The sequence below is a fragment of the Sander vitreus genome, chromosome 20, assembly GCF_031162955.1.
Source record: "Sander vitreus isolate 19-12246 chromosome 20, sanVit1, whole genome shotgun sequence".
Lineage (NCBI taxonomy): Eukaryota > Metazoa > Chordata > Actinopteri > Perciformes > Percidae > Sander > Sander vitreus.
The window spans coordinates 3,100,955-3,127,975 of record NC_135874.1 but is presented as its reverse complement, the minus strand read 5'-3'; the positions used below and the strand labels follow the sequence as shown (position 1 = coordinate 3,127,975).

Sequence of the window (27,021 nt, the reverse complement as noted above, 5' to 3'; positions counted from 1 at the left end):
TGTGTGTGTGTGTGTGTGTATATATATATATATATATCTGGCTAGATACAGGGAAAACTAATAGATGCTGACTAAAGATGCTATATAACACTATAATAACAAACAAAACAAATGTGGCGACTGGTGGCAGCCACTCATCATGTAATTTAAGTTGTTCATTTCAGAGTTTTCCTTTCTAACAATGCTCACCTCATATCTGTCGTTATCTGTGTATCACACGCAGCCCACAAGCCTCAGATTTGGATTTGAACTGTCAGCAGGCAGCAGGTTTAACGTCTGCGGTTTGGTTTCAACCTTTCATCACAGCTGCACCTAAGACGCTCTTTTTCTTAAAGCATCTTAAGTGATGATGCCTCGGTTTTGAAGAGCACTTCAAACAGCATTTTTACAAATGCGGCATTACATTAAACCTTTGTTTATGCAGCTTTTTCAGCTGTTGCAACACCCTGCTGCCATCAGTGCCTCGCTCAAAGGCACCTTGAGTGTTGTTGGAGAGGGAAGCATGAATATTTTAAATTCTAAATCTTTCTAATTCTCTCAAGATGAACTGCCTAGACTCCTGAACCAAGAACTGTCCAGACAGTCTCACACACACACACACACACACGCAGGATCTAACCTTTTGTTTATTAAGCCAATGTGGTTTCTCACTCTGAGTTGAGTATTGATTGTAAGGGAGTTGCATCTGACTGTGTAGTGGCCATGAGACCAGAAAAGGTCAGGAGTATGCGTCTTTGAATGAAACGTCTGAAGGCTATGTGTGTGCTCATTAATGATTTCTCTACATTAATATTATGTTCGGGTTCAAAATCCACCAGCCAAATCCTGGTAAAATATACATGTGGCTGTAGGGCTGGGCAATATATGGATATTATATAGACCTCAATATATGAGGATAGATATTGTCTTCAATTTTGGATATCCTGATATGATGCGTGTGTTGTCTTTTCCTGGTTTCAGTGGCTGCATTACAGTAAAGTGATGTAATTTTCTTACCAGTATTACTAGCTGTTTTATTATTAGTCATTGTATCCACATGCTGATTATTATTTATCAAAAATCTCATTGTGTTAATATTGAGTGAAAGCGCCAATAGTCATTATCGACATTGATGTATTTGGTCAAGAATATCATGATGTTTATTTTTTTTTGGCTGGTATTTGCTTTACTCACCAGACAAAAAACCCAATGGTAATCTATTGAGTGGTTGGTAACATTTGAACATTCCCTAGCCATATGGCTGCTAGACGGCTGGTGAACCCTTGACACGTTTCTGGGCAGCCCCAATCTGTTGCTCTGTGAAGACCCTTTTTCCTGGTGGTCCTGTCTGTGCCATTTTTGCAGTAGTAAGCATTAACCTTGATTAAACATTTGTTGCATTAGTCATTTATTTTTTTTGTCAGGACTAACAAGCACAGAATTCATGAGACAAGTGGATAGCCTACTAATAATGTCAAGTTCAGAGTCTTTAGATGACAACAAGCTGCTTTTAGTTTTTTGGACAGGATTTAGAAAATCATTTGCTCTCCTGCATTAGAGGCTGCTGTTTGCACTCTTCACTTTTTAGGAGAACACCCCTGTCATATTAAATTAACTTTTCTGTGTGATCTAAATGTATACAATGTTTTGGCATGGGATTTTCTTCGTTTGATTTGTCTGATCTCTGGGGCCGTACTGTATTTAACTGCACCACTTTAAAATGGACTCATACATGATTTTGACTTTCCTTTCCCTGTTAAATCTTTAGGATGCGTGAGGACATGTCCACCATGGTGTGTGTGAAGGAGGAGGAGGACCCTGGGGAGAAGCTGTCCCAGGATGAGATCATCTCCCGGACCAAGCAGGTGATCCAGGGGTTGGAGGCCCTGAAGCAGGAGCACCACTCCATCCTGGGGGGCCTGCTGGGCACGCTGCGCTGCCTGAAGCAGGACGAGGAGGGCGTCCTGGTGGAGGAGAAGTCCCACATGATCCGCAAGTCCCTGGAAATGCTGGAGCTCGGGCTGAGCGAGGCACAGGTACATGTCCATATTGGTGAATCATTATCAACTAAAATATCAGGCTTCTTCTGTTAGGTATAGGTCTGTACAAAATATCCAACAGATCCAAACCATGCTTTTGTATGTTTTATGTGAATAATATTTGAATAAGATTTCTTAAATAACTACAACAAAACAAGTTGAAGATATAATTGAAAATAAAAATACATAAATAAATGATTAATACACATTCAGTGTTTTCCCTGGGTTTATCCAAGACTTAGGTGTGCATATTTGGCGGAGGGGTTTAAGGGTCTTTCCTCAAGAAAATGTGATGTTTTTCAATAAAAAAAGAAAAATGCAATTCGATATAATATTTGGACCATAATTATCACCATATCTGTGACTAAAACTTTTGGAAAAGCCAGAGCAGATAATTAATAAATAACACTCAAAAAGCGTAATGAGAAAACTTGCTAAAGAAGTCCAACTACAGTCATTAGATTTAAAAAATGACCAGTCAACCACAGGAACTAAACAGGGAAATGCTGAATATCCTGGCTTTAACTGCCTAGACCAGGAGTCTTCAATGTATTTTAGGCCAAGGACCCCTAGCTGAAAAAGAAATGGAGCAGGGACCCCCAACTACATATATAGAGGGTTTTCACCGACGTCACGTTCTGGGTGGTAACCTGGATGCATGGCCATATTGGAGGCACTCGGTGTAAACAACTGAATGGAGTAATGGAGTATTGTGCACTTTGGATACTTTAATACTTAATGTCTAAACAACAGAAAAGCTCATCAAAACGCGTCCAAGATGCAAAGGCATGGAAGGACTTGGACCACAAAAAAAAGGCACGATATTTTGAGAAATTACAGTTTACTGGCGGTGCAGATCCCTACAAGTTGGCTCCCTCTTCTTGGATCCATGGCGACCCGGTGATTCTTCCTTCAGTTGCATATCCCGATATAGTCAGCTACCTGGTTTTTTCGCTGAGCCCATACAGCAGAAGACCTTAAATCCTACAAAAGTTTGGAGACTTATAACCAGATGGTGTGTGGATGGGTGAGGGAGACGCAGTACCAAGTCATTAACGACCGTTGTGTTGTGAATGCCAAAGTAAGTAATGCAATAACATCTTTAATCAACCTAACCTTAACTGTATGATATCATTGTGATACTCAAAGTGTAGCCAAGTGACTCTCAATAGTTTGTTTTTTTTCATTTCAAAGACCGAACGAGACAGAGTTTTCCCTCGTAGATCCTGGTTGAGCTTTGCCAACCACAAGCACCTCCTTTCCTCTGATAACTTCTGACATTCCTCTCCCTGGTTTTTAATAACTTTTGGAAGTCGATAATATTCCAAATGTTTTTCTCGGTCTGACCTATTGGTACAACCTAAAACACAGCAATAATTAACCATTTTCCTTAACGCCGTGCGGGATCTACTTCAGTGCCTGTGCTTTGTTGTGATGCGGAGTACCTCCAACATGGCGACTTCGAGTCTGAAAACCCTCTATTGTATAAAATTGAGTTGCATATTAAACTGGGTCTACAATAACGTTTGGGGCGGCCTAAAGCCTTTAGACATACCTTTTTATGGTGCATACAATACCAAGCTTTTAAAATAAAAATGGTTGGCATGTTCATATATTTATACATCGTGTTTTAATGTTGAAATGTGGCATAGTGAATCCTTAAGCTAAACTGTATCTGTGGATGGCTACCTTTCCTATTGGCCAGTAAGCCTATCATCAATGTTGTGTACATTAGAAAAACATTTATCTTTACTAATAATATGTTGGATTCATGTTAATATTTTCAGACATTTTCTTTTTAAACCATCGATCAGTAATTTGGTGGCCCCTGCCTGCAGCAACTCTGAGGACCCCCTAGGGGCCCTGGACCCGCTGTTGAAGATCTCTGCCCCAGACCATCTAATGTTGCCATTCTTTTCATTGTGTTTATATTTTCAAAATATAATATATAAAAATATATACAAAATAGAAGTAATAGTTTTGGCAAGTCACATTTTTTTCTCGTGATGTCATTTAAAAAGCCGATCATGAGGGCAGGAACACTGGGGATCACAGCTTTTTATTAACCGTTTCAGCACAGGTTTCAACACTTTTTTTGTGTGAGGGTGTGAACCAGCAAACCAGCATTAATTCTTATCTGAATCGCTGCAGGTAAACATTTTGATAAAACTGGGGGAAGAAAATAGCATTTTTATTGAATTTTATTTTATTTTACCGATGACAAGCACGTGATGTTAGCTATACAGTGGTTTTAATTCTCTCTGGCACATCCAGTATTAATGACATGGGGAAAACTTCACAAGCACTGGTTTCAACTGGTGTATGATTTCTACACTTCAAAAGAATAAAATAAGGATAATATTTTTGTTGCTGGAGCTCTACCTTTTTGGTGGTCTACAAATATCAACGTTCAGTCGACAACAATTTGTTTTCAGGAATGCTCGATGAAAGGGGTTGGACATTTGCTAAAAAGAGAGGTCCCAAGAATGAAGAGTGACAGACTTCGTAACGGCTCCAGAAACGCTTCAAAAAATGCTGCTGGTGTTGACTGGCCTTTAGTTGAAAGCAGTTTGTCTTGTACATATTAACTAAGAATATAAAGCATACACAGAAGTTCAAATGCAAACTTGTAACCTCTTTAAAGATCATACACCATGTTGCCTTTTCTGTCTCTTTTTAAATATACATTTTTTACATACAGTATTCTAAAATTAGTGTTTTTCAAAGACCAAATTCCCCTCCTGTAGGCGGGTGGTGGTAAATACTGATTTCTCCAAATCCTCCCTGAAGAAAGAGAACAGAAACCAAACGCCTTTACTGCTCAGATTTAACATCTTAAAAATGCAGATTCTTTTCAGAGAAAGTTTGAAAACTCCCAAATGGTTGTCAGTTTGCAAACACTGGCCTATGAGTCACTGTTGATGCAGTAGAGTGTGATTCATATTTTGCTGCATAATTTTCCTGCTTTAACACTGCAAATGTCAGTATGCCTCAAACTTTTTGTCTGATTACACCTCTCCCAGCCTTTCACCTTACAACATATGCTTTCAGGTGGATTCTTTTACCCATGTGCCTCACAGTAACAGTAACACTAGTGTACACATATTTAGTTCTGGTGGGAAGTGTACTATTAACACTGTCAGTTTTAGTACCCTAATTTACACATTATAGAGTCACTGAATCTGCTACTATTTGCCTTAGATTTAATATACTTAATGTTTAATGTAATTTGTGCATTGTACTAAAAGTATAGTGCCAAAGATTCTGGTATTATGATATTCTAAAAGCATCAGATACTCTTAAATACCACAGGAATTGAAGGGTCTACATTTTTTTCAAAACAGCCCAGGATGATTGTAGCTAGGAGTGACTGGGGATTAGTGTGAATATTGTTTTAAGGTGGTTCTGAGCTAACTCATCCTAACGAGAGCATGTTCAAGCACTGTAGCTCAGGGATGCAGGGAATATTGTCTAGTGGATCACCCCAAAGACATTCTCCAAACATCCAAAATATGAGATATGATTATTATTGAACCACCTCTGCCCTGCTCTCTGCCCAGGTGATGATGGCGCTGTCGAGCCACCTGAGCTCGGTGGAGTCGGAGAAGCAGAAGCTCCGGGCCCAGGTCCGCCGGCTCTGCCAGGAGAACCAGTGGCTAAGGGATGAGCTGGCCGGGACGCAGCAGAAACTGCAGAAGAGCGAGCAGAGCGTTGCCCAGCTGGAGGAGGAGAAGAAGCACCTGGAGTTCATGAACCAGCTGAAGAAGTACGACGAGGACCTGTCCCCATCTGTGAGTCCTCATGTTTAATATAATGTTTGAGCCAGGGTTTCCACAGAGTCTTAAAAAGTCAAAAAAAAAGTCTAGAATTTCAAAATCAAATTTTTTTTTTATTAATATTGTGTTCTAGGTCTTAAATAATTTTAAACAGGTCTTAATTTTCCTACATCCATGTAATGCTACCTCTAATGCTCATTGAAATGCTCCTGCAGCGCTTTAGAATGTTTAAAAAAAAGTATTCCGTGGTGTTGTAGTTCTTTCTTTCGCTGGTCCGAATATAATTCACTCTATTACGATTGCTACTTATATTGCAGCCAATCAGCGTTTGTGTTATTGGCGCAAGTCTCTTTCAGATTGTACCACAGACAAAAAAAAGCTGAATTCAGGGCTACTGCTTCTTATGCAAGAAAGCAATTAAACTAGGAATGTTGGGTGTACGGGCGCTGGACTTGAGAAACATCCAACTAATGCCAGTTCTGCCGAGTATCTGGCAGCCCCGGCCCCGGCCCCAGCCCCGGCCCCAACACTACCTCCATGCTACCTAGGCGAGACCCGCACAACAACTCCGGAACTTCCGTAAGCGACCTGCGTGTTGCTTTTGGATTAGAGCCAACAAAACGGAGGTGCTCTGGGTCATCCACACGGTGACTAGACACCAGTCCAAAAATGCAAATGAGGCTATCGGGGAATTCTTTCAGACGATTTTTCCGGACTCTGACATCTGGCGGGGTTTTTATGTTATGAAATAGGTCTTAAATTTCATTCAAAATGGTCTTAAAAAAATTTGACTTGGTGAAACCTGCAGAAACCCTGTGACCAGACATCTAATATGTCACAGAAATCTTTGGCTTCATGCTACGTCGCATAAAAATGTTCTAAGTGAAGTCATTTAGTGATACAGATTTTAAAATTGGGGGTAAGCGAGTACTTGGATCAGTACTCCGTATCAGCATACCCTGAGTTATGGTACGTTTTTAGTGGGAGAAAAAGAGTGGACAGACTCCAGGTCATTCACAGAGATCAATAATCAATGATATACACATTTCATCACCTTTTTTTTAAATGTCAGATTTGATGGGTTAAAGGACCACAATGCAGTTTTTTTTTTGTTTGTTTTTATAAAATGTCCCTGGAAACAGTATTACACAACGTAAATCAAGCAGAGCTTCAGGAGATTTCATCCGTGAGTTTCTTTACCAACAAAACACAAATAAAAGTATAGATATATGACACAATGAGAAAGACATGGGGACCTACTAATGGGCCTTGTGTCCTTTGAATGCATCCGATTTTAAAGTCTCTCTGAAGTGTACGGTCCCCTTCAAAAAACGTATAACATATAAAAGTGCAATTCGGAAGTAGAAAAAATACCTTTACAAACGAAAACGGAAAGCATCATGGGTAATTGCGGGTACAGGGTAAGTGATGTAACTGCTGTGTGGGCTGGTGGATGGTGACTAACTAATGAGAACAGATACGTAGATTCATGTCAAGAATGCATCACATTCAATTTAACTAGGGCAAATGCCACCTTACTGTCTGCAGCTGAAGTCAGAGGTCAGTGTTTAAAGTATGCAAGCTATTTTTCTAACTATTAGCTCACACTACTGATGAAAATGCCAAAAACAAGGCAGTTTGGAGTAATAATCTGCTCATTCATGGGTCACATTTGCAGAGAAGTCACTCGGAGAGCTTCTACAAAGACTGTACTATAATGATAATAGAAAATATTCTGGTCTTTCATAATGCCAGACAATTATGTGATACATGTCCCGGATTTTGTGTGTTTTGAAGTAGTTCTTGAGAAAATGACAAAAATTCATATATGAAAATCTTTGAAAAATTCTGAGAGTCAAACAAAAAGGAAAAAATGTCTTAAGCTGTCCTTAGTGGTTCATTTGTTGTGATTTCAACTATTTGTGTCAAATATCTGAATAAGCTCTCATGTCCCATGCTAACCCCTAGATGTTCTGCTTTTAAACAAGTCTGTTTCTTCCTTTGTAAGAGTCTCTTCCTCCTGTAACTTCTCTCCCACCGATTCCTTTCCATTTTAAGTCATTTCCCTGAACTCTTCATCAGCAGCTGAGTTGATTTTAAAAGTTATCAATATAAACAATCTCAAGTATTTTAACTCTTTGACATGTGCTTGATTGGACCCAGGCTACAAAACAACTGCATCACCTTATAAATAAGTAGTCGGTAATGCTCTTTTATGAATTTAGAAAACATTGAGTCAGTTCATTCATTGTCCTCCTTCTCTCCCTCCTCCTCTTTCACTCACTCACTCCCTCCCCTCTCAGGAGGATAAGGACTCTGATTCCAGTAAAGAGACTCTGGATGATCTCTTCCCAGATGACCAGGACGACCAAGCCCCAGGCAGTAAGTGTCTTCTTCCCTCTACTCCTCAGGGGATTCTCAAGCATTTTTCCGTCCTGTGCACAGATATGAAATGTACTTCCTGGCCTCAGGACATTGAGGTAAGTGCAGGAGTGCTCTTGTCAAGTGGAAAGATAGTTTCCTAAAATGTGTTATGGAATAGTTGAAAGACATAGTTAACTTCAGCTTCCACAACATTAATACCATATTTTCTGGACTATAAGTTGCTCCGGACTATAAGTCGCATCAGTCAAAAAATGCGTCATGAAGAGGAAAAAAACATATAAGTCGCAGTGGAATATAAGTCACATTTACTTAGAAATGTATTTCACAAAATCCAAGAACAGACATTTAATCTGGAAAGGCAAGTTATTAAACTACACAATAGCACACAGAACAAGGGGCTGAATACGGTAGGTGTCCGCTATGTTAACGTAACGTAACTGCACTGTTGACGAGCCTCTCCCAGCAGCACGTTGTTCAAGCACCCATCTGTGGACTCCTTCCTCCAGCTCTGGCCGTCTGGATTTCAGCGCGACTAGCTTTCTTTGTTTTCTTCATTGCAGTAAGACTAACCTTTTCTCCAGTCCCTCACAAGTTTCTCACTCACTCCAAACTTTCGTTCTGCTGCTCGATTACCGTTTCCGGCTGCGTGTTTTACTACCTGCAGTCTCCTGCAGCTTCTTTTCTTTCAGTTGTCTTTAGGAGCAGCATATAGCTGTCACAAGCCTAGAGCGCCTCTCGCGGCTGTAGATGGTAATGTTTTCAGCATGAAATAACTTTTATATATATTTTTATATATGTTGCACCTGACTATAAGTCGCAGGACCAGCCAAAGTATGAAAAAAAGTGTGACTTATAGTCTGGAAAATACGGTACTGGAAATTAGATTTTCTTTTTCTGATGATTGCAGTAATTTAGAAAATGTCACTGCTGTAAAAATTGATTTGTTCTCTGGAAACAAAACTGCAATATTTGCACCAGCAACAGTTATGTAATATACCAAAGTCTAGTCAGTGGATGTCCCCAGAGTTGGAATATACAGTATATGTCATAATATATATGGTTTCTCCTGCCATACATCGCTTTTCTGAACTTTTCTAAAGCCTTACAAATCTTTGTTTCTTCATCTGTCAACTTAAACTTTCCCTGCCTCTTCCCTGCCTCTTTGCCCCCACTCTTCATGTCCATACCTTCTCTCAGTGTTTGATGGGGTGGTCTTTCAATAGCTCAGTAGCCCAGACAGTAAAGCTGTATTGGCTGTAAAGGCTCATTAGTCAGGACCTAGTTTAGCCTGGAGGGAGGCCAAATGGGGTGAAAACCTCCCAAACAGATTGGTGTAATATAGTTCCAGGATTTCTACAGTGTCTTCTTTTTGTGTAACAGTTCTCAGGTGAAATAATGTTTGGCAAAATACCACAGTAGTGTTGTTATGAACTTTGGCTTTATGTATAAATGAAATGTCTAAAATCTAAACATTTGACCAATAATACCTTGGCAAAGAAAGTGAAAACTTGAACCTCTACTACCAAAGCCTCATTTGTCAGGGATTATACTACAGTTAATTCCCAACGCCCCACCAGAAGAGCTGCAGCACTCATTTAGCTTAATTCAAAGAAATATATCGTAGCTTTAACGTTCTTTGGGACAACTGACAAAGAGACTCACATGCCTCTGGTCTCTACAAAAAAATGGCAAACAGTTTGTTCCCAAACTTGGCATTGATGGAGTTTGTTTAAACCCTTTTTTGCACCAAGGCAATTCCCATTTGGCTCCTGGCACCAATTTGCCAGCCAGTTTAAATTTCTGACAAAATGGACAGCAGACTGGTTCACACTGAGCTCAGATCACTCTGAGCCAGACTGTCCCTCTTTGTTCTTCTTTGTTAAACTGTTTAATTTAACCTACCAGCTGGGCAGAAAGTTTAACAAACAATGTCTGCTATATAGCATAGCATATTATAAGTCGGATGCAAGAAATTAAGTTTCACGTTTTCCCCCTTTTTTTTTTATTTATTTTTTATTTTATTTATACATTTAACTATATGTGTTATTGCTCTCAACTGTTTGTGTGTCCAATAGTAATTCCTCCTCTTGCAGTATTTTGTGGGTGGAATTTCAGGTTGTTATCCAGACTTTTTCTGTGTTTTGGCCCAAATTATGATTGCAGTGCAGGTTGTAGAGCAGAGGAAGCAGAACAGGTTGTTTTGGGGGTACTGTGTCAAATTATAGGACTACATTTGTTTCATGTTTTTAGTTTCATTACGCTGTTTCCAGCATTTGTTCCTAGCAGTGTTAATATAGCCATTGCTGTGTTGAGCAGCACGGACGGAATATGAATTATGACTTGACAGGAGTGACAGACTTTAATTTAGTTTAGTTGGGATAAGGAATAGGGGGAGCGCAAGATTGACTTTCTGCACTATAAATCTCAATAAAAGGAGTGTCACTTTAGAGGTCAATACTGAATTATGATAACAAAAAATAAAAAAATACGTGACATTTCTCTTCTGAGTTATTGAGGTTAAATACGTTCTGGAGCTGCAAACAGAGAAGATGGACGAGCAGAAGATGTATTTAGAAAGATTGGTAGCTTTATTTTATTCATTTTGTTGAGGTTTTACACCAATGGATAGGGCAGTTATTTTGCAAAAGGGCCTATGGCACTGATAAACACAATTCCTAGTATCCATTTTAAACATTTAAAAAAAATACTAGTAATCATTTGTCTATGGTTGCCTAAGTATGTCAGGTAACCATGTTTTCCAAGATTGAAAGATTAATTTAAAATTGGGAATTGTTCACAACACTTTGAAAATGAACTGTTGGTAATTATAAGTGAGGTTTGAGATAAACCTAATTTAAAAAAAATAAATAAAAATAAATAAATAAATATCCCATTGTAATGCAATACTTATGAAGGCACACCCATTTTCCACATAAACATGTTTCAGATTCTCATTGTTTGGACACCCGCACATTCCTGCTCACACCTACATCAGTGCTTACAGTAAATACAGTCAAGAAGCTAGTTTTGTGGATGGTATATACAACACTTAAAGGACCAAAAATAAGAAACAGATGGGTGGTAGCCTGGAGGGTAGTGAAGCAGTAGTTTATTGGTTTCATGTTTCCAAACTTAAATATCTGCTCCTCCTTTTGTTGCTTCAAATAAAAGTTAAAAAAAAGAAAAAGAAAATCATAAGAACAGATGAGCAAACTTGTTGCAGTGCTTAAAGAACTGTGTTTATGAATGAACGAAGAGATTGGACGGATGAGAGAGGATGGTAAGGCAGTAGTAGGCCAGTGCATTTTGTAGAAATGCATCATTAAATGCTGTTTTCACTGTGTGTGTGTGTGTGTGTGTGTGTGTGTGTGTGTGTGTGTGTGTGTGTGTGTGTGTGTGTGTGTGTGTGTGTGTGTGTGTGTGTGTGTGTGTGTGGATTAGATGTCTTTCCTCCTCAAGCTTATTCAGACAGCTTTTGGGGTTTTGGTAAATTGCTGTCAGCAGGAACAAAGATAATGGTGATGACAGCTCTGCCTTTATTTAGATTGGCCTTAGGCTTATACTGTATGCACTGATTTTTCTGTACTAATATTTATATTTCACCTAACTCTGTTCCAGGGATTCTGTGTTGCACCGCTATACAGATTTTTTAAAAGAATGGTGAAAAGCAGAAACTGAGATATTTCAACTTTACGTCCTTAGTAACGTTCAAGCTCCAACAATAGTGCATCCTGCAATTCCCATAATGCAATGGATTGGGTGTCCTAACAAGTATTACCCAGGACTGGTAAACTGAGTGTGATGTGTAACACTGGTTGTGGTCGGTGTGCTCCTCTGGCTTAAGATGCCAACCGTGAACCACAATGTACCAGGTTCGAGTCCAGCTGGGGATTTGTGTTGCATCTCTGTAGAGTCTCAAGACATTTCTCTCGAAAAGAAAATCCTGAATATAAGCTGGTTCCAGCTTCTCAGTTGTGAGGATGTGCTGCTTTTCTTTGCCTTCTGTGATAAGGTTATTTTTTTTCATTGAAAAAACTACTAAATTAAGCTAAACCAACAAGGAAGGTACATCTAAGTAGAACAGTTGTAATGAATTGATCAGAAGCACAGAGGTGTGTGTCCTGACATCTAATCTTTTCTTTTGCGTCTCCAGTCCAGCCGACCCACGGCAGCGCTGCGGCGGCTGCTGCCCAGCAGGGAGGCTATGAGATCCCAGCCCGTCTGAGGACCCTCCACAACCTGGTGATCCAGTACGCGTCCCAGGGCCGGTACGAGGTGGCTGTGCCCCTCTGCAAACAGGCCCTGGAAGACCTGGAGAAGACCTCTGGACATGACCACCCAGACGTGGCCACCATGCTAAATATTCTAGCCCTTGTTTACAGGTTGGTCTGTCAATTATTTTATCTTGGCCCTGAACTTCATGGTTACAAATTACAAAAGGACTTGTATTACTGAGAATGCTTATTAGAGCAGACGGTTTCGCTTTCCTCTTTCAGTTGTGTAAGAGTATAATGTTGTAATTGTAAACTAAATCAAAACGATAAAAAATAAGTTAATTTAATCAGATTTAGGATATACAACATAGATTTTTAATAAGATGTAAGATACCGATATGATAATTTTTCTCTGTCAAATTCCTATGATGATTATATTAAACAACTGTAGTCAGTTTTAGGATTACTATTCTGTTGGCACCATGACCAAAACAAAAGTCTTCCTTAAGGTCACGGGCCATGCTGGCTATATTACAAGCCATCCCAGGATTTCAGAATGGAGTAGAAGCTTGTTAGTGAATGCAGGGGTAGTGTTTTGGTAGTTATCAATTAAAGGAATATTTTTAACCTTGTTGCTGTCATAGCCCAATTTGAATACTTTTTTAGATCCGTCAAAAATATTTTTTCCTTCAAAGGAAATATGTGATAATGGTTATGGAATGTAGTCTTTTTCTATCTTTTTCTCCTCACAATACGGTGACATGTCCCTTTTTAAAGCCTTTTGGTAACAACCATCAAAGCATTGTGTGACAGGCCTCTATAGGACCTCTCATATGATTAGAGATGCACCGATAGACTGGCCAGTGACCGGAATTGGCCGGTTTTCACGTGCTCGGCCATGACCGGCGACCGGCAGGTCAGTCTGACATATGTCGATTTCATGCCGGTCAATGCTACAATTAACTGACAACATAAGTTATACGAGTTAGTTCTCAAGGACGCACACGCGACAGCACAGTCTCTTTTCCTTTCTCTCAACTTCTCCGCCGTGTGTTGCGTGTACCCGCTCGCGGTGTGAAGCGCGTGTCCGCGCTATTCTTGAACATGTAGGGAACCTCGTGAATTAACCTGCAACATGTCAGCTGTTTGGAAATTCTTCCGCGTGTGTGCAGAAGATAACAAGTTTGCAATATGCAACACCTGCAAGGAAAAAGTAGGGCGTGGAGGGACGACACCAAAAACCCAAATCACATTTTTTTAGTTGGATATTGGACGTGAAAAGAAGGAAATGGTTCTAACATTGCACTTTAGATGTGTGTGAATTTCCCACACCAGGAGTAATTTTTATAGTTCTATTTTATAGTGATCCATTATCTGTTCAAAAAGTGTTCTATGTTCTGTGCAAAATGTTCTATTAAAGAAAAGATAGAAAATAAATATTTGTGTGTGCTGTGAAGTGGTTAGAAAAAATTAAATTGGAATCGGCTAAAATTGGTATCGGCTGGCCTAACTCAAAGAAAATCGGAATCGGCCTAGAAAGTTGTAATCGGTGCATCTCTACATATGATAGTTGGACGCCTTTCTACGACGGAAGTGGAACATGGCAAACATAGCAGACAGAGCCAAAGATTTACAGTACAGTAATAGAACTGGGAAAATGTTAATCTCCCAGCTTAAGAACAAAAGAACAAAAGAATGACAAACAAGAGCTGGACAAGTCTTTTACAGTGGTTGGACCCATGTTTCTTACTTCCACAAATCTTATCCATTGAATAGTCAGGAATGAGAGAGTTGGTCGACTTGTTGTCAGCGAACTGCTGCATAGACTGTGGGAACTGCTGCAAAGCTATTTGGACCATGTCACCTGAAAATAATGGGCTGTTGGTGGAAATTGTTGGCATAGTTTATGTTTCTCTTTTTGTGTGCTTGTCTGTCCGTCTGTCTGTGTGCTTCTGTCTGACTCTGTTTGCTTCTGTCGGTTTCAGGGATCAGAACAAATATAAGGAGGCAGCCAACCTGCTGAATGATGCTCTGGCCATCAGGGAGAAGACTCTAGGCAGGGACCACCCAGCTGTGAGTACATCTGTCTCTGCAAGTTAGTTATTCAGCTGTGCCTGGTTTTTCTGTACAATATTTGTTGTGACATAATCAGTTTTATCAGAATTATAGAGATGTGTTATCCTGTATTTGACTTTAACATAGTAGTATTATAGTGTGTAGGGTAGATTGTCCTAGCAGTAAAGTACAGAAAAATATGTATAAATACTTAAATAAGTGCTCAAAAAAAATAGACAAAATCAACAAAAAAAAACAACACAAGTGATATTTGAGCAAGTTGACCCATCTGTACATTAAAAGGGATAATTAAAAATGTTTTTTTTAAAGGCGTTTATTTGCTTTAATAAGTTTTTAAGAAGATTGTTACCACTCATGTTTGTACAGTAAAAATGAAGCTACAGCAATGCGGTGCTTAGCTTAGCATTAAGACTAGAAACCGCTAGTCTTACTCTATTCAAAGGTGACAAAATCTGCCTACCAGCACCTCTGAAGATCACTAATTACCCTGTTATAACTTGTTTTATTGAATCCAAACAAAAATGATTTCCCCGTGTTTCCAGTTTTTATGCTAAGCTAAGATAACTGGTTGCTGGCGGTAGCTTCATATTTACTGTACAGACATGACAGTGGTATTGATCTTATCATCTCACTCATGGCAAGAAAGCCAATAATCGTATATCACAAAATGTCAAACTATTCCTTTTAATATAAAGAGCTTTAACACTAAGCTGAATTATACAGTTAAGGAAAAGACAATTACAGTTCTTCATCTTGTTAGACTCACACTGTTATTACCCTTTACTCTTTAATCTACAGCTATTTTTGGCTGCTGCAGTGTCCCGGTTTCCCCTCAGGGGATCAATAAAACTTCATTAAATTAAAGAGCCCATAAAGCTACGAGTGAGTTTCAGAGCTGTTAGTGGTGCTCTTGATGCAATGTGCTCCTAGAAAAATAGGTTTTATAAACGTGTAATTATAAACAGCTTACACTTTTTTTTATATAACAGGAGCTTTACCTGGTTTACTGTCAGAGATTAAGGTTGGGTTGAGTATTTGTTTATTTTAATCGACCAGATTTGAGTGTCCTCTATATAATAACTTGAATTTTTAGGTGGTGCTTATCATTTCACCATTTTTGAATATAGTTTAACATCTTGAGTCAATAGCAAAACTTCTGAACTGCTGACATTAAGTTTGAATGCTTTTCCAGGGGAAGACAGTAGTACACGAAACCCTAAAGGCTTTTGGGAAATGTTGGCGGTGTTCAGGACACCTCACTTATACATTTTTAAGTACACTTTTTCTTCCAAACCACTTTTAATGTTTCGTCCAGGATTGTGACTGCAGTCCAGGACGATCACTGTGAACAGATTTCATAAATGATTGACCCAGTCCTGTTCTCAGACCTCATTAACTTCTGTTTGTCAGTGTGACTGTAAACAGCATGTCGACTAACTGTTGTAACCCCAGCAGGCCTGTGTCTCCACTGTCTGGACCTCCATCACTCTGAGGTTAGCTCTCCCCTCTTCCACCTCCACCATCTCCTCCTGCCACTAGGCCCTGATCCTTTTTTTTCTTCAAGGAAGTGATTTTTTTTCAGGGATTTTAGCATTAAAAAAAAAAAATCCTAGTTTTGGCAACAATATAGCCAGGTATTTGACACTGATTCCTCTCACTATATGCTTCATTTTAAATCCAGCTTTTTGCCTCTTAGTCGCTTTCTCCGACAGTATTTCTGATCGTCTTTATCTCTCAATCTCTTCTACTCCTTTCTTTTCTGCCCTATTTTGGAAGTTCACTATTGAGAACTGGTCCAAATTTATGAGAGCCAGGTATCCATTAAGAAACATTTTCTTGAAGTCTGCTTATTGATGACTGGATCAGGTTTGAACACCACCTGTTATACGTGTACCAACACGTACATCGTGTTTCAATAATAGCTCATTGGGTGGTCTGGAGCTTTGCCAGTTGGGCAGCAGGCAAATGTTGGGCCATGGTGTCTCCCGGCTATGAAAACTGGATCCTGGGAAAAAAAACTAAAGCTAGTGTGAAAGGTGGAATGGTTATTGAACCAAGATCCTAGACAGGCTGTAGTCTTTCCAGGGGGACGTATGGAAATAGTTCAGAGCCCCCAGCTAAGTGCCACTGTACCCCCAGCAAACACTAAGGTTAGAGACAAGAAGCCTTTTTATTGTAGTTTCTTCTTTCACATCAGCACTTTGAAGTACCTGGCTCTCGAGTCTCTCCTCCTGGAGATGTGCCGCCTGGGGACTCCATGAATCTGCAGGTGGACGACGAGAAGCCTGGAGGAAGGTCACTGGGAGGAACAGCATGTCCGATCTGGGCCGCTGTGGTGCTCTACTTTTGGACATATAAGCTAGTTTTGGACGTAACAAACACCACGTTCAAGCTTTGATTAGTTCAGTGTCTAGTCTCAACCATCTTTTAGTACTCCTGGTGATGAGCTGACGTGACCAAGTACCCCTTCCCCTGTGACTCCACCTGTTCATGAAAAGGGCTTTTTCAGCTGCATTCAAGTCATGAAGTATTGCGGCTTTTTTGTCGTCTATCTTAATGTGTGAGTGACAGAACAGACATACTTTCATACAAATCTTTCCTGACCACCCTGCCATACTGCCACGGACAATGCGTGGATCACAGACCGCTGGTTGAGATACTGAAGTGGTTCATAAGAACACTTTGGGCTAAAGATCCATCCTCCATTTTGTAGCCGAATCATCTGATCTGCAGCAGTATGTCTTAGACACACAAAACACAAGATCTTTATCTTCTCTGATATTCTTATATTTGAGGCTGTGTGGAATAATCTTCATCTTTTAGAGTGGTTTCTTATAGTTTGTGAAGGAAAAGTGAGCATCCATATAATATTATACTGAACAAGAAATCAAATGTAAAGAATAACAATCTGGAAAAAGTGAGTGTTTTGTAAGTGCGATAGATTTCTCTTTTTGCGCTGCCCTCCGTCCTGTCCTCTCTTCTCTCCATCACTGCTCCACTGCTGAATGAGCTCCCCCTCCTCAATTCACCTCTGTATTCCCTCCCTCCGTCTTTTCCTTCCACTCTGCCCACATGGCCGCCAGAGCCTCTCTGAATCAGAGATCAGAGGGGACCTCTGTAGTCTCCCTCCTCCTGAGTGCACGAGATTCATCATACAGCTGATTGTGATCAAATTACAGCCCACCATAATCACTTCCTGTTTCTGCACTCCTTCTTCCTCCTCATTAATTACTCTCTCACCAGATCAATGACACTTTGCTGCCGTGGTGGAGTCTTGTGGTTGCACTTGGGTGAATATGATTGAGTCTCATCACCAGATTTGGAACATGGTTTTGAAATAATGAATGTGTTTGTGTTTCTGTCAGGTTGCTGCCACCCTCAATAACCTGGCCGTCCTGTATGGGAAGAGAGGAAAGTACAAGGAAGCAGAGCCCCTGTGCAAGAGAGCACTGGAGATCAGAGAAAAGGTGGGTCAAAGGTCATCAAACACGAAACACATTCAGTAGTAATTAAATGAATGGTAGGAAAGCATCAGCCATGAGCCAGCAGAATAAAGGAAACACTTGCCCTGTAAAGTTCTCCATTTTAGCAGTTTACAGTGATCAACAGTGACAGATTTACCACTCAAAAGTCTAACTTATATTTTTTAAACAATGGATCGAACATTTTACGCATCAGTAAACAAAAGAAGCTTTTCATCTCTAGCCGATGACCGTCGCTTCGTTTTTTTCAGCTGTAGCTAGCAACCATAAGGTAATGCTAACGCTAAAACTCTATGAGTCAGTTCTAAACGGTCTCCAAAAGTTTTTTTTAAATGGTTCATGTGAAAGCTCCATCCCTGTACAGGTATTTTTCTAGCTTTTGTTAGAGTAGGTAAGCTTACGCTTTTATATAAGTGCATTAAACCATGAGGGTACAACCCCAGGCATTGCAAGAAGAGATAGAGAAGAGTTTTTTTTTAGGTTGGAGAAGGAAGATTGAATTTTAGATTGAAAGAAAGAGCTTTTAGCTGCAGATAACCTCCATCACATGAGATATCTTGTCAGACCGTTTGTGCCTAGTCACTGTTGCTAAGCTACGATTGGACAATCGCTATTCAGGGGAGGGGGTTAACAAATGATCAGATCTCTCAGATCAGTCTGTCATTACGGTACATTTGAAATAATTGGCATAAAATAATAAAGAAATTACAAAATATACAACAAACGCAAAATGTGTTCTATGTTTTTTGTTGTTTCTTAATTTGTCATCACAAGTCTTGACTAGATACATAAGACAAGTTCTTGGTATTGTTCTAGGTGTTAGGTGATTAGCATTGTTCTCCTGTGATTCATTCCATCCCATTCTACCTTTAGCTTTGTATTGTTCAAAGTTTGGTGCTTACAGAGGTGCTTCTCAGCAAACCTCAAAGTGCAGAAAACACTTTTTATTCACCACTCTGTATCTGTCCTCAGCTCTTGCCTTTTAAACAAACCCTCAATCACTCTTCTTCTCGCTCCTCTGAGAAAGAGACGCCAGCTTTGGTGAAGCTGAGCGATTTACGTTGTTATGCTTCAGATGATAATGCTCTCGCTTAAGCTTAAAGATTTGCCTGCTCAGGCGAAGTGGCTGCTGCAGATTTGCTGAATCAGAAGGATTCCTTTTTCCTTCCTTTTTGGCTTTTTATAGAAGCTTAGGAAAGCTCAGCTTCTAAGTGAGTTTTGTTGGCGTCAGGGACAATGGGGCAGTGAAGCTATAAACTGGTGTAGAAGCTTTCGACTATTCAGTTTATTTGAGAAGAAAGAAGAAAACCCAGTATGATTTGGTATATAAGTAACTGTATTGATTGACTATAATTTCCATATTATCCCTGATGCAGTCTGGACCTGTATGTAAAGATTTGTCTTCAGTAAGACGAGGTGGAACATATCGTGAGACTAATGCGTGTTTGCCTTTCATTAAATTAGACTCATCAGACTTGAATAGGAGTTTAAATATCAAACATTAGTTATCTTTTTCAACAGTGCATCAACGTTTTCTCCAAACTTGAAGCACTAAACAAGTATTTAATCAAGTCAGTGCTCAATGGAGCAGAGAACCTGACTGTCTTCTAACTGCAACAACAGCCAAAGCTTTCTTTTCTGCTTAAATGACCTTGATTGTGAAACTGAAGCCCTACCTGCTGCTGGCTGTGTCTTTGCACTGACGTCTTTGTTGAAATATGTACGTGTCCCAGAGGGATAAAGGCAAATTTCTGAATTTCTCAAAAACCTCCATATTATGTAAATATTTGGATAAAACTCAGAATCATTCAGCGCCCTGTAAGAAGAGGCTCTGCAGCTTCATTTTAAATGAAGGCAGTGTTTCTAAGAGCTGCCCAGAAACCACCTCAGGCTGCAGCACTTTTGGTATTTGAAGACATAGCGATCAATAAACACCATCAAATCCTCAGCGACCCAGACTTATGGCAATCCTTTTCCAGCTAACAATGTTTACAGGAAAGCTGTCGGGTGTGTAATGCTGTGGAGGAGGAGGCGTGGGAGGCCAGGATGGAGTGAATACTGTAGCTAGCTCTGTACCATCCTGTGGATCAAAGACACCGAGAGGCTGTCAATCTCCAACAGGGAGGGAGGTGATTCTGCAAGGGGTTTGATCTCAGAGCTCCTACAGATTTATAATTCAATAATTTGAAGCCAAAAATCCCCCAAAGGACAAACCACAAGCTACTTGGTTTACCTTCAACTTGTCTCTGATACTGCTTTTCTTTCTCAGTTTTTCCTCTACTCTCCCTCTGTTAATGTCCCCCTTTCCCCAGTGTTTTAATGAAGCGGTTTCTCAATGAGCAGCAGCCAGCAGAGAGTCAGTCATTCTCTGACTAACGGGTCATTTCCACCAACTGCGTAACGTCTGCGGATCCGCTCCCGAATGGCAGCGGAGTCAATAGGTTTCCATTAAAGTCAATGTGTGTATTTCCACTGACTGCAGAACGGCTGCATTCCGACTCCATCCCAGCTCCGGCAGTCCGCAGCCCTCCGAAGCAGATACGCAGAGCTTCCATTTTTGCCGGACGCCGGAGAGCTCCGCAGCAATGCAGCACAATTCAGATTGTGCGGGACAGGAAGTCGAGCACAGAAACAAAATAAAACATCCGGTTAATTTTCAAAATAAAATCTACTGTGCTCACGGCGGATCATATTTCTCTGCACTACACCTTGAAAACACAGCACAGAGTTGTTTCCCCTCTACTCCTCTGGATGGAAACTAACTGTTGTTGGTTTTGTGGTTCTATTCTACGTGAATTCGCGAGATCTCGTGGGTCCCCTCGACTACAGCTGTCAGTCATGGCCGCAGCTGTTCTGCAGTTGGTGGAATTTCGGGGTAACAGTAATGTCCTTTCCTCTTTTGCATTCTCTCATCCTTCATCCTCTTTGGAAAGGGAAGTGCCAGAAGGAAAAAAGAGTTTCAAAGTCTCAGCCGGTCTCCTCTCCTTTCCCTCTCAATTCTGCAGATTTTTCTATCCGTCTCTGATCTCCCTCTCTTTGCTGGTCAGTCAGACTATGATAAAACCCTCTCTGCCACATAGTCTCTAATGATCCTTCTGCATCTCTGTCACGCTCGCTACACTTGACTCTATTGGAGTTAAGCCTCCTCAGCACACAGGAATAGCTTACACCGCTCTCATATCCACAATAATGCAAACACATCCACTTTTAAAAGATTTTTTTTCATGGTGGTTCTGCTTTTTTTGGCTGTCGTTTTCTGTGATGAATGCGGTTTGTTCCTGCACTGATGTGTGTGTCCACTGGACTCCGCTTTTATTTAATCAAGCAGGTCAATAGTCTACAGGTCGAAATTCTTTAGGAGACCTACCTCCGTAGGTTAGATCAGACTTTGAAAACCTGTTGTAAAACCAGATGTAATTCCCTATATGGCATTTGAATCTATGGGTCTAAAATAGCGTTTAGTGTTTTGTGTATACTGCTATTGAGAGAAACGTTGTTAGTAATGTTGGACTCAGCCTAAACTCTAAGATCAGCAACATTACATATGATCTGTAGAAAGCAGTGCAAGGGTCAACGCAACCTGGCAAGAGATGTAACAAATATTCCTGACATATTGGCAGACAGCTTCGTCTTCCAGGAAATCCAAAATTACAAAACCAGACAGGAGTATTTAAACTGGGTTACACATTTGAACCCAAAGGATGACGCTAAGGGAAATTCAGATAGAGTAAAATCATTACTCACCAGTTATGAGTGAATGCCAGAGTTTTCCAGCCACTTTAGAATAGATAGAAACTGCAAAATGACTGGGTACCAGCTACACCACCTGGTTACAGGCCGGTGGTAATTCCTCAGCCTTGATAAGAGCTGTCGACCAAATGGCCCAATGTGAGACACAGGGTGTCCTCTAAAACTCGTTTGGTTTGATGTAATGTTGTTTTAAACCCCCTCGCCCCTTGCTTCTCTCCCAGGTGCTGGGGAAGGACCACCCAGATGTGGCCAAGCAGCTGAACAACCTGGCCCTGCTGTGTCAGAACCAGGGCAAGTACGACGAGGTGGAATACTACTACATGAGAGCGCTGGACATCTACCAGACCAAACTGGGCCCCGACGACGCCAACGTGGCCAAGACCAAGAACAACCTGGTGAGAGGGGTGGAGGCGGGATGGGAGCAGAATTTCACTGATCACTGACATTGTCAGTTGAGGCTATATAAAAAAAATTATAACAATAAGTCAGTTTTAATGGAATGTTCATGCTAAGCTTTAAACTGTTTACCCTGTGCTAAACACATGTACTGTATGTTAGCCAGTAACACTGAAAATAAACGGTTACATTTTACTTGAAGGTATCTACATAAGAGTGACATGACACTGTCATAAACATTATAAACAAGTCATAAACGTTTATGACATAACGCTTCTGTCATTAAGTGTCATTCGGTTTTTGTCATGACAAGTTAGGGTTCATGTGTCATGACAGTGTCATGTGTTCATGACAGTGTGATGTCACTCTTATGTAGATACCTTCAAGTAAAGTGTTACCAAATAAACTCTACAGGACTGAAGCACAGTAACCGTGTGTCTTCACGAAATATGCAAGCTATCATGCTAGGCTAGCAGTCACAAGGCTTTTTTTAAACTCCCCTTTCAACAAAGAGTTACTGATGGGGGGGAAAAAAACATCTCGGAGCTAGTTATCAAGCTAAACTTGGAAACAAGCTCAGTCACTAAGGGGACAATAAGTTCCCACAGTTTATTTAGAGACATATTTGTGCTATTAACTCCTGTGTCATAACTGTCTGCAAACCATGTCCCTTTGTGTGTACTGTAGCAGTTTCTACCCCAGCAGAGCAGGGTTTAATACAAGTTTAGGGTGCAGCGCAGTGAAATGTACAATACTTTATATTTATACAAACATGGATCCCCTGAGAGTGTAATATGTTGGATAACCTCCGACATAGTTCACGTCTTATCATTCACAGTGTCATGCTGACTCGTTTGGTTCTCTTGTGTTCCTCAGGCGTCCTGTTACCTGAAGCAGGGCAAGTTCAAGCAGGCTGAAACTCTGTATAAAGAGATCCTCACCCGCGCTCACGAGAGGGAGTTTGGCTCTGTTGATGGTACGATATGTGACTGGATAATATACACAAGTACACACACGCATTTCAGCCAGTATCTTCTCATCCACAGTTATTTAAAATAACACACACAAATATTTACTTCTTTGGCAACCCCACTGTGCTTCTCTTCAACGGAAAGGTTAATATTGTCAGGCTGCTCTTATCTTTTAAGTAGCTGTAAACAAAAATGACCTTTTCAGCTGAAAAAAAAAAAAAAAAAAAAACGTAGTTCTTCAGAACCAGAGGGGATTCCTAAAACTGGTGCTTTCTCCTGCTTTTTATCTGAGTGAATGTCAGTACTGATTTACTTCCTCTCATGTGTCTGACTGTGTTTCTCTGCAGATGAGAACAAACCAATATGGATGCATGCTGAGGAGAGAGAAGAACAAAGCAAGGTGAGCGAAATCTGTTGTTAGAATGCAGATTGACAAATAGACTTGAAAATAACTAAAAAATATCATGTATAAATCATTTTATACTCATTAATTGTTGTTTTTGTCCCCAAGATCTTCTAATTACTTTAAAAAGTTGCATCTTACAGTAGAAAAATCTGACAGATATTCAGTAGTTAACCACATTTAAATTTGACCTCTATCAACGTCAGGTAGTAAGTAGTATGTAACACTGACGGCAGCATTAAACTACTCCGAAAGTGTTATGATCGTATTTAAAATAGAATATGAAGGATTGACTTTACAAAGTTGTATTATTAGATTAAGTCTCTGTAATAACCACCTAGTGCTGATGGTGTGAGTACCCCGCTTCCCTAACTAGAGGAGTTTATTTTTGTCAGGGTTTAAAAGGTTTCAGGGAAGGAATTCTGACTCGTCTGTAATCCCACCACTAAAATACCCCTTCATGGTATCTTTGATGGTATTAAAAAGAGCCTCTCGTTTTCAAATGGGTTAATTTTCATCCTTTTAAAGCATGAGTCACTTCACGTTTTTACTTCATGGGTTCATGCTTCTTGTCAGGACATAAAATGTTCATGTAAGTAGAGGTAGATTCCCTGAAGCACTTTGGCTGTAAACTAATGAACATGAGTTTTGTCTCATAGGGGAAGCAGAAGGACGGCTCACCATTTGGAGAATATGGAGGCTGGTACAAAGCCTGCAAAGTCGACAGGTCAGTTTGGTTAATGAATTCAGTGTTTGAGTGAAGATGGGTGATGCTCCCAGCAGCAAACAAACAAAAATCTATTCAAATGTTTATTTATAACAAGAGTCAAGTCAAGTAAAACACTATTAGTCCGCAGAGGGGCAATTGGTTGTACAGTAGTGACAACAGTAATAACACAAGATGAATTAAATACAACACATAACGAGGTTCCTGAATGATCCCGGGACCTTTTACCACAAAGTAACATCTACTTTGGACCCTTCATCACGGGTGGTAAATGACTACTGGTTGTTACCAAAAAGTGATCTTTTTCTTAACTTTATTTTTTAGAAGCCTGAAGAAGGAAAATCATAGAGAAGATTTAAGAGAAAAGTATGAAAGAATAAATGCAAATTTTGTGGTTCCTTTCTTGTTAATCATCTTTTGACCCCTCAGATTAATCCAGTGAACCCTTAATAGGGTTCCCAACCCATAAGACATACAAGACTTTCTTTTTGTTTGAATGTATAACACTACTCTGCCTTCACCAGGCTGATTCTCTGTGATGAGATATTCCTCCTCGTTGTTTTTGCAGCCCCACAGTGACCACCACCCTGAAGAACCTCGGCGCCCTCTACAGGCGCCAGGGCAAGTTCGAGGCGGCCGAGACTCTTGAGGAGGCTGCCATGCGTTCCAGAAAGCAGGTGTGGTCGCCGAAAAGATTTGACTAATAATACAGGGTTCCTTGCTGCGGCTGAGACGTCACCGTCCGTGTTAAAACTGCAGAGATAATGGCAGATGAAATGGGTCAGCTCAGCATAAACGGCCGATTTAGAGGCAGAAAATGCTTCATCTAGTGTAAAATTAGGGATGAGATGATAAACTTTGAGATGCCGAGAAGCCTGGGGTGCAGCTTTGAAACTGCCTCTGAGGGTGTGATATTTATGAGACCTAATGGGGTTTCCTGGGGAGATGAGAAGTGGTGAAGCCCCGCAGCTTTCATCCTAAATTAGGATCTCCTTCCAGGATTCAATGGCAAGTATCTCTTGCTGGGGAAGTAACATGATACTCAAATGAAACTGGATTCCTGTGGTGGTGCTACAGTTACAGCTGGCTAGAGCTATTATGTTTTGGTAATCAAATTAAAAATACCTCATACCTGTATAGATACTTCTTTGTGAATCAAATCAATATTTAGGGCTGTAGTTTCATATGCTGACAATGTGAAACTAAAGAAATTACAGATTTTACAAACACAAATTGCAGGATATTTTCTCTGAAAGTTTTTTGTCATTTATGCATCATTTACTTATTTTAGTGCACATACAGTATTTAAGTAGCAGAAACTTGTGAAATGTGGTCATGGTGCAACATGTAAGCAGCTTTTACAAATGCAATTGAATGCAGATGAATAGGTATGATATGATAAGTAGATATTGACATTTAAAACAATCTGTTTAAAACAATCCGACCCAGAATGAGATAGCATTTTAAAGATTAACTACAGTTTTTAAGTCTGTACAATGTGAGAGGAGGAACCTGTTAATAAAGATAAAATAACAAGCATTTAGATTCAGATCGCCGTTCAACAGTTTGTCTGTTTGGTTTGTGATTTTTTTCCCCCTCTTGAATCATTTATTCTTCAGGCAGGTTCAAAGGGAACAGTCTTTGCACTGGTGTAACACTATCATTGGTCCAGCTTTAATTATGCCAGACTGAGGCAGCTTGACTTTGCCAACTTGTTCCTAGAGAGAAATCCCACTGAATTTGCTTTCAAATAGGCATTTGTTTGATATGAAAACTTCCCTCTCTTCTCAAATATGTTTTGCTTATTGTTCCTTCACTTGGATATTTCACTGTGCAGTTTGACTCTCAGAAAAGGCAGTTTTAACATTCATTTAGTTGAACACGTGTACGTATAAGGATGATTTGGTGACGTTACAACTATTTTTGAAACTAGTTGCGGTTCAATATTAAATCTACACAAGTGTGATATGAATACTTATGCCTCTAGTGCAGCCTTTCTCAAACCATGTGCCATGCATACTGGGCTGCGGGACCCCCCCAAAATAAAATAGGCTATATAACCGTGCATGGGCGTCCGTGGAACTGCTGCATTAGAGTCCGCACCGACGGGTGGTGGCGCAGCAATGATAGGGAGGCACGTAGTGTCGTGGCTCAAAGCAAAAGAGATGTCTCGCTGAAAGTCCATCGGTGCCACCAGGTTACCCAACTGTAATTTTAAATGTAGGTAGTACAAAGTTTAGGTGCGTATTAATATTGCTACATCATTTTTAAAGTTCCCGTGATGTTTACAGTCTATGGTTCAGGCTCAAACACACGGAGCTCTGAAGAAGACCCGTGCGTTAGTTTGTGTCTACTTTTTCTGTAAAATTATAATTAACTGGCTTTCAGTTAATTATAATGGACGTGCTCAGCTGTGTGCATGCTGCGGCAGAACGGTCACGCTTGTGCTCCATGTATTTCTGTCATACTTTCGGTTTTCCACCTCTGATGAAGAGCAGCGTACAGCTGCTTCGCTAAACATTGTCTCATTCAGAGACCAGAGACCCAAATGGGGCTCTGAGTCCTTCAGACGGTTCTGAATGAGATGTATCGGCAGAGCAGTAACGTAATGCATAGCACACTATGGGGCAGGGGGATTTTTTTTTTTAAATGTTTTTTAAACGAGCAGACATTTTGCTGAAACTTTTGCATCTAATTTTATTTCTATTAAAGTCCAGGGATTTATAAATTAATTAAAATGAATCATCATGTATCATTCAATTTTTATATATTTTCAATTGTCACCTGTGTTTTTCAGAATAAATTGATGCAGAAAAAGGTACA

The 27,021-nt window shown here is 40.1% G+C and overlaps 1 protein-coding gene across 4 annotated transcripts in view; it reads left to right on the top strand.

The window, feature by feature from the left end:
• klc1a (kinesin light chain 1a) overlaps positions 1-27,021 on the top strand; it is a 51,489-nt gene that overhangs the window by 4,960 nt on the left and 19,508 nt on the right. For 3 of the 4 annotated variants that reach the window (XM_078278288.1, XM_078278286.1, XM_078278287.1), the window contains exons 2-12: positions 1,748-2,015; positions 5,579-5,809; positions 8,098-8,176; positions 12,333-12,561; positions 14,379-14,466; positions 17,835-17,936; positions 21,923-22,096; positions 22,974-23,073; positions 23,416-23,468; positions 24,131-24,198; positions 24,767-24,875. In XM_078278288.1, the coding sequence (XP_078134414.1) occupies positions 1,749-2,015; positions 5,579-5,809; positions 8,098-8,176; positions 12,333-12,561; positions 14,379-14,466; positions 17,835-17,936; positions 21,923-22,096; positions 22,974-23,073; positions 23,416-23,468; positions 24,131-24,198; positions 24,767-24,875 (1,500 nt within the window). In that variant the 5' untranslated portion in view covers position 1,748. Of the gene's footprint in view, positions 1-1,747; positions 2,016-5,578; positions 5,810-8,097; positions 8,177-12,332; positions 12,562-14,378; positions 14,467-15,924; positions 15,963-17,834; positions 17,937-21,922; positions 22,097-22,973; positions 23,074-23,415; positions 23,469-24,130; positions 24,199-24,766; positions 24,876-27,021 lie in introns of those variants that run through there. The other variant, XM_078278289.1, reaches the window with a different exon arrangement.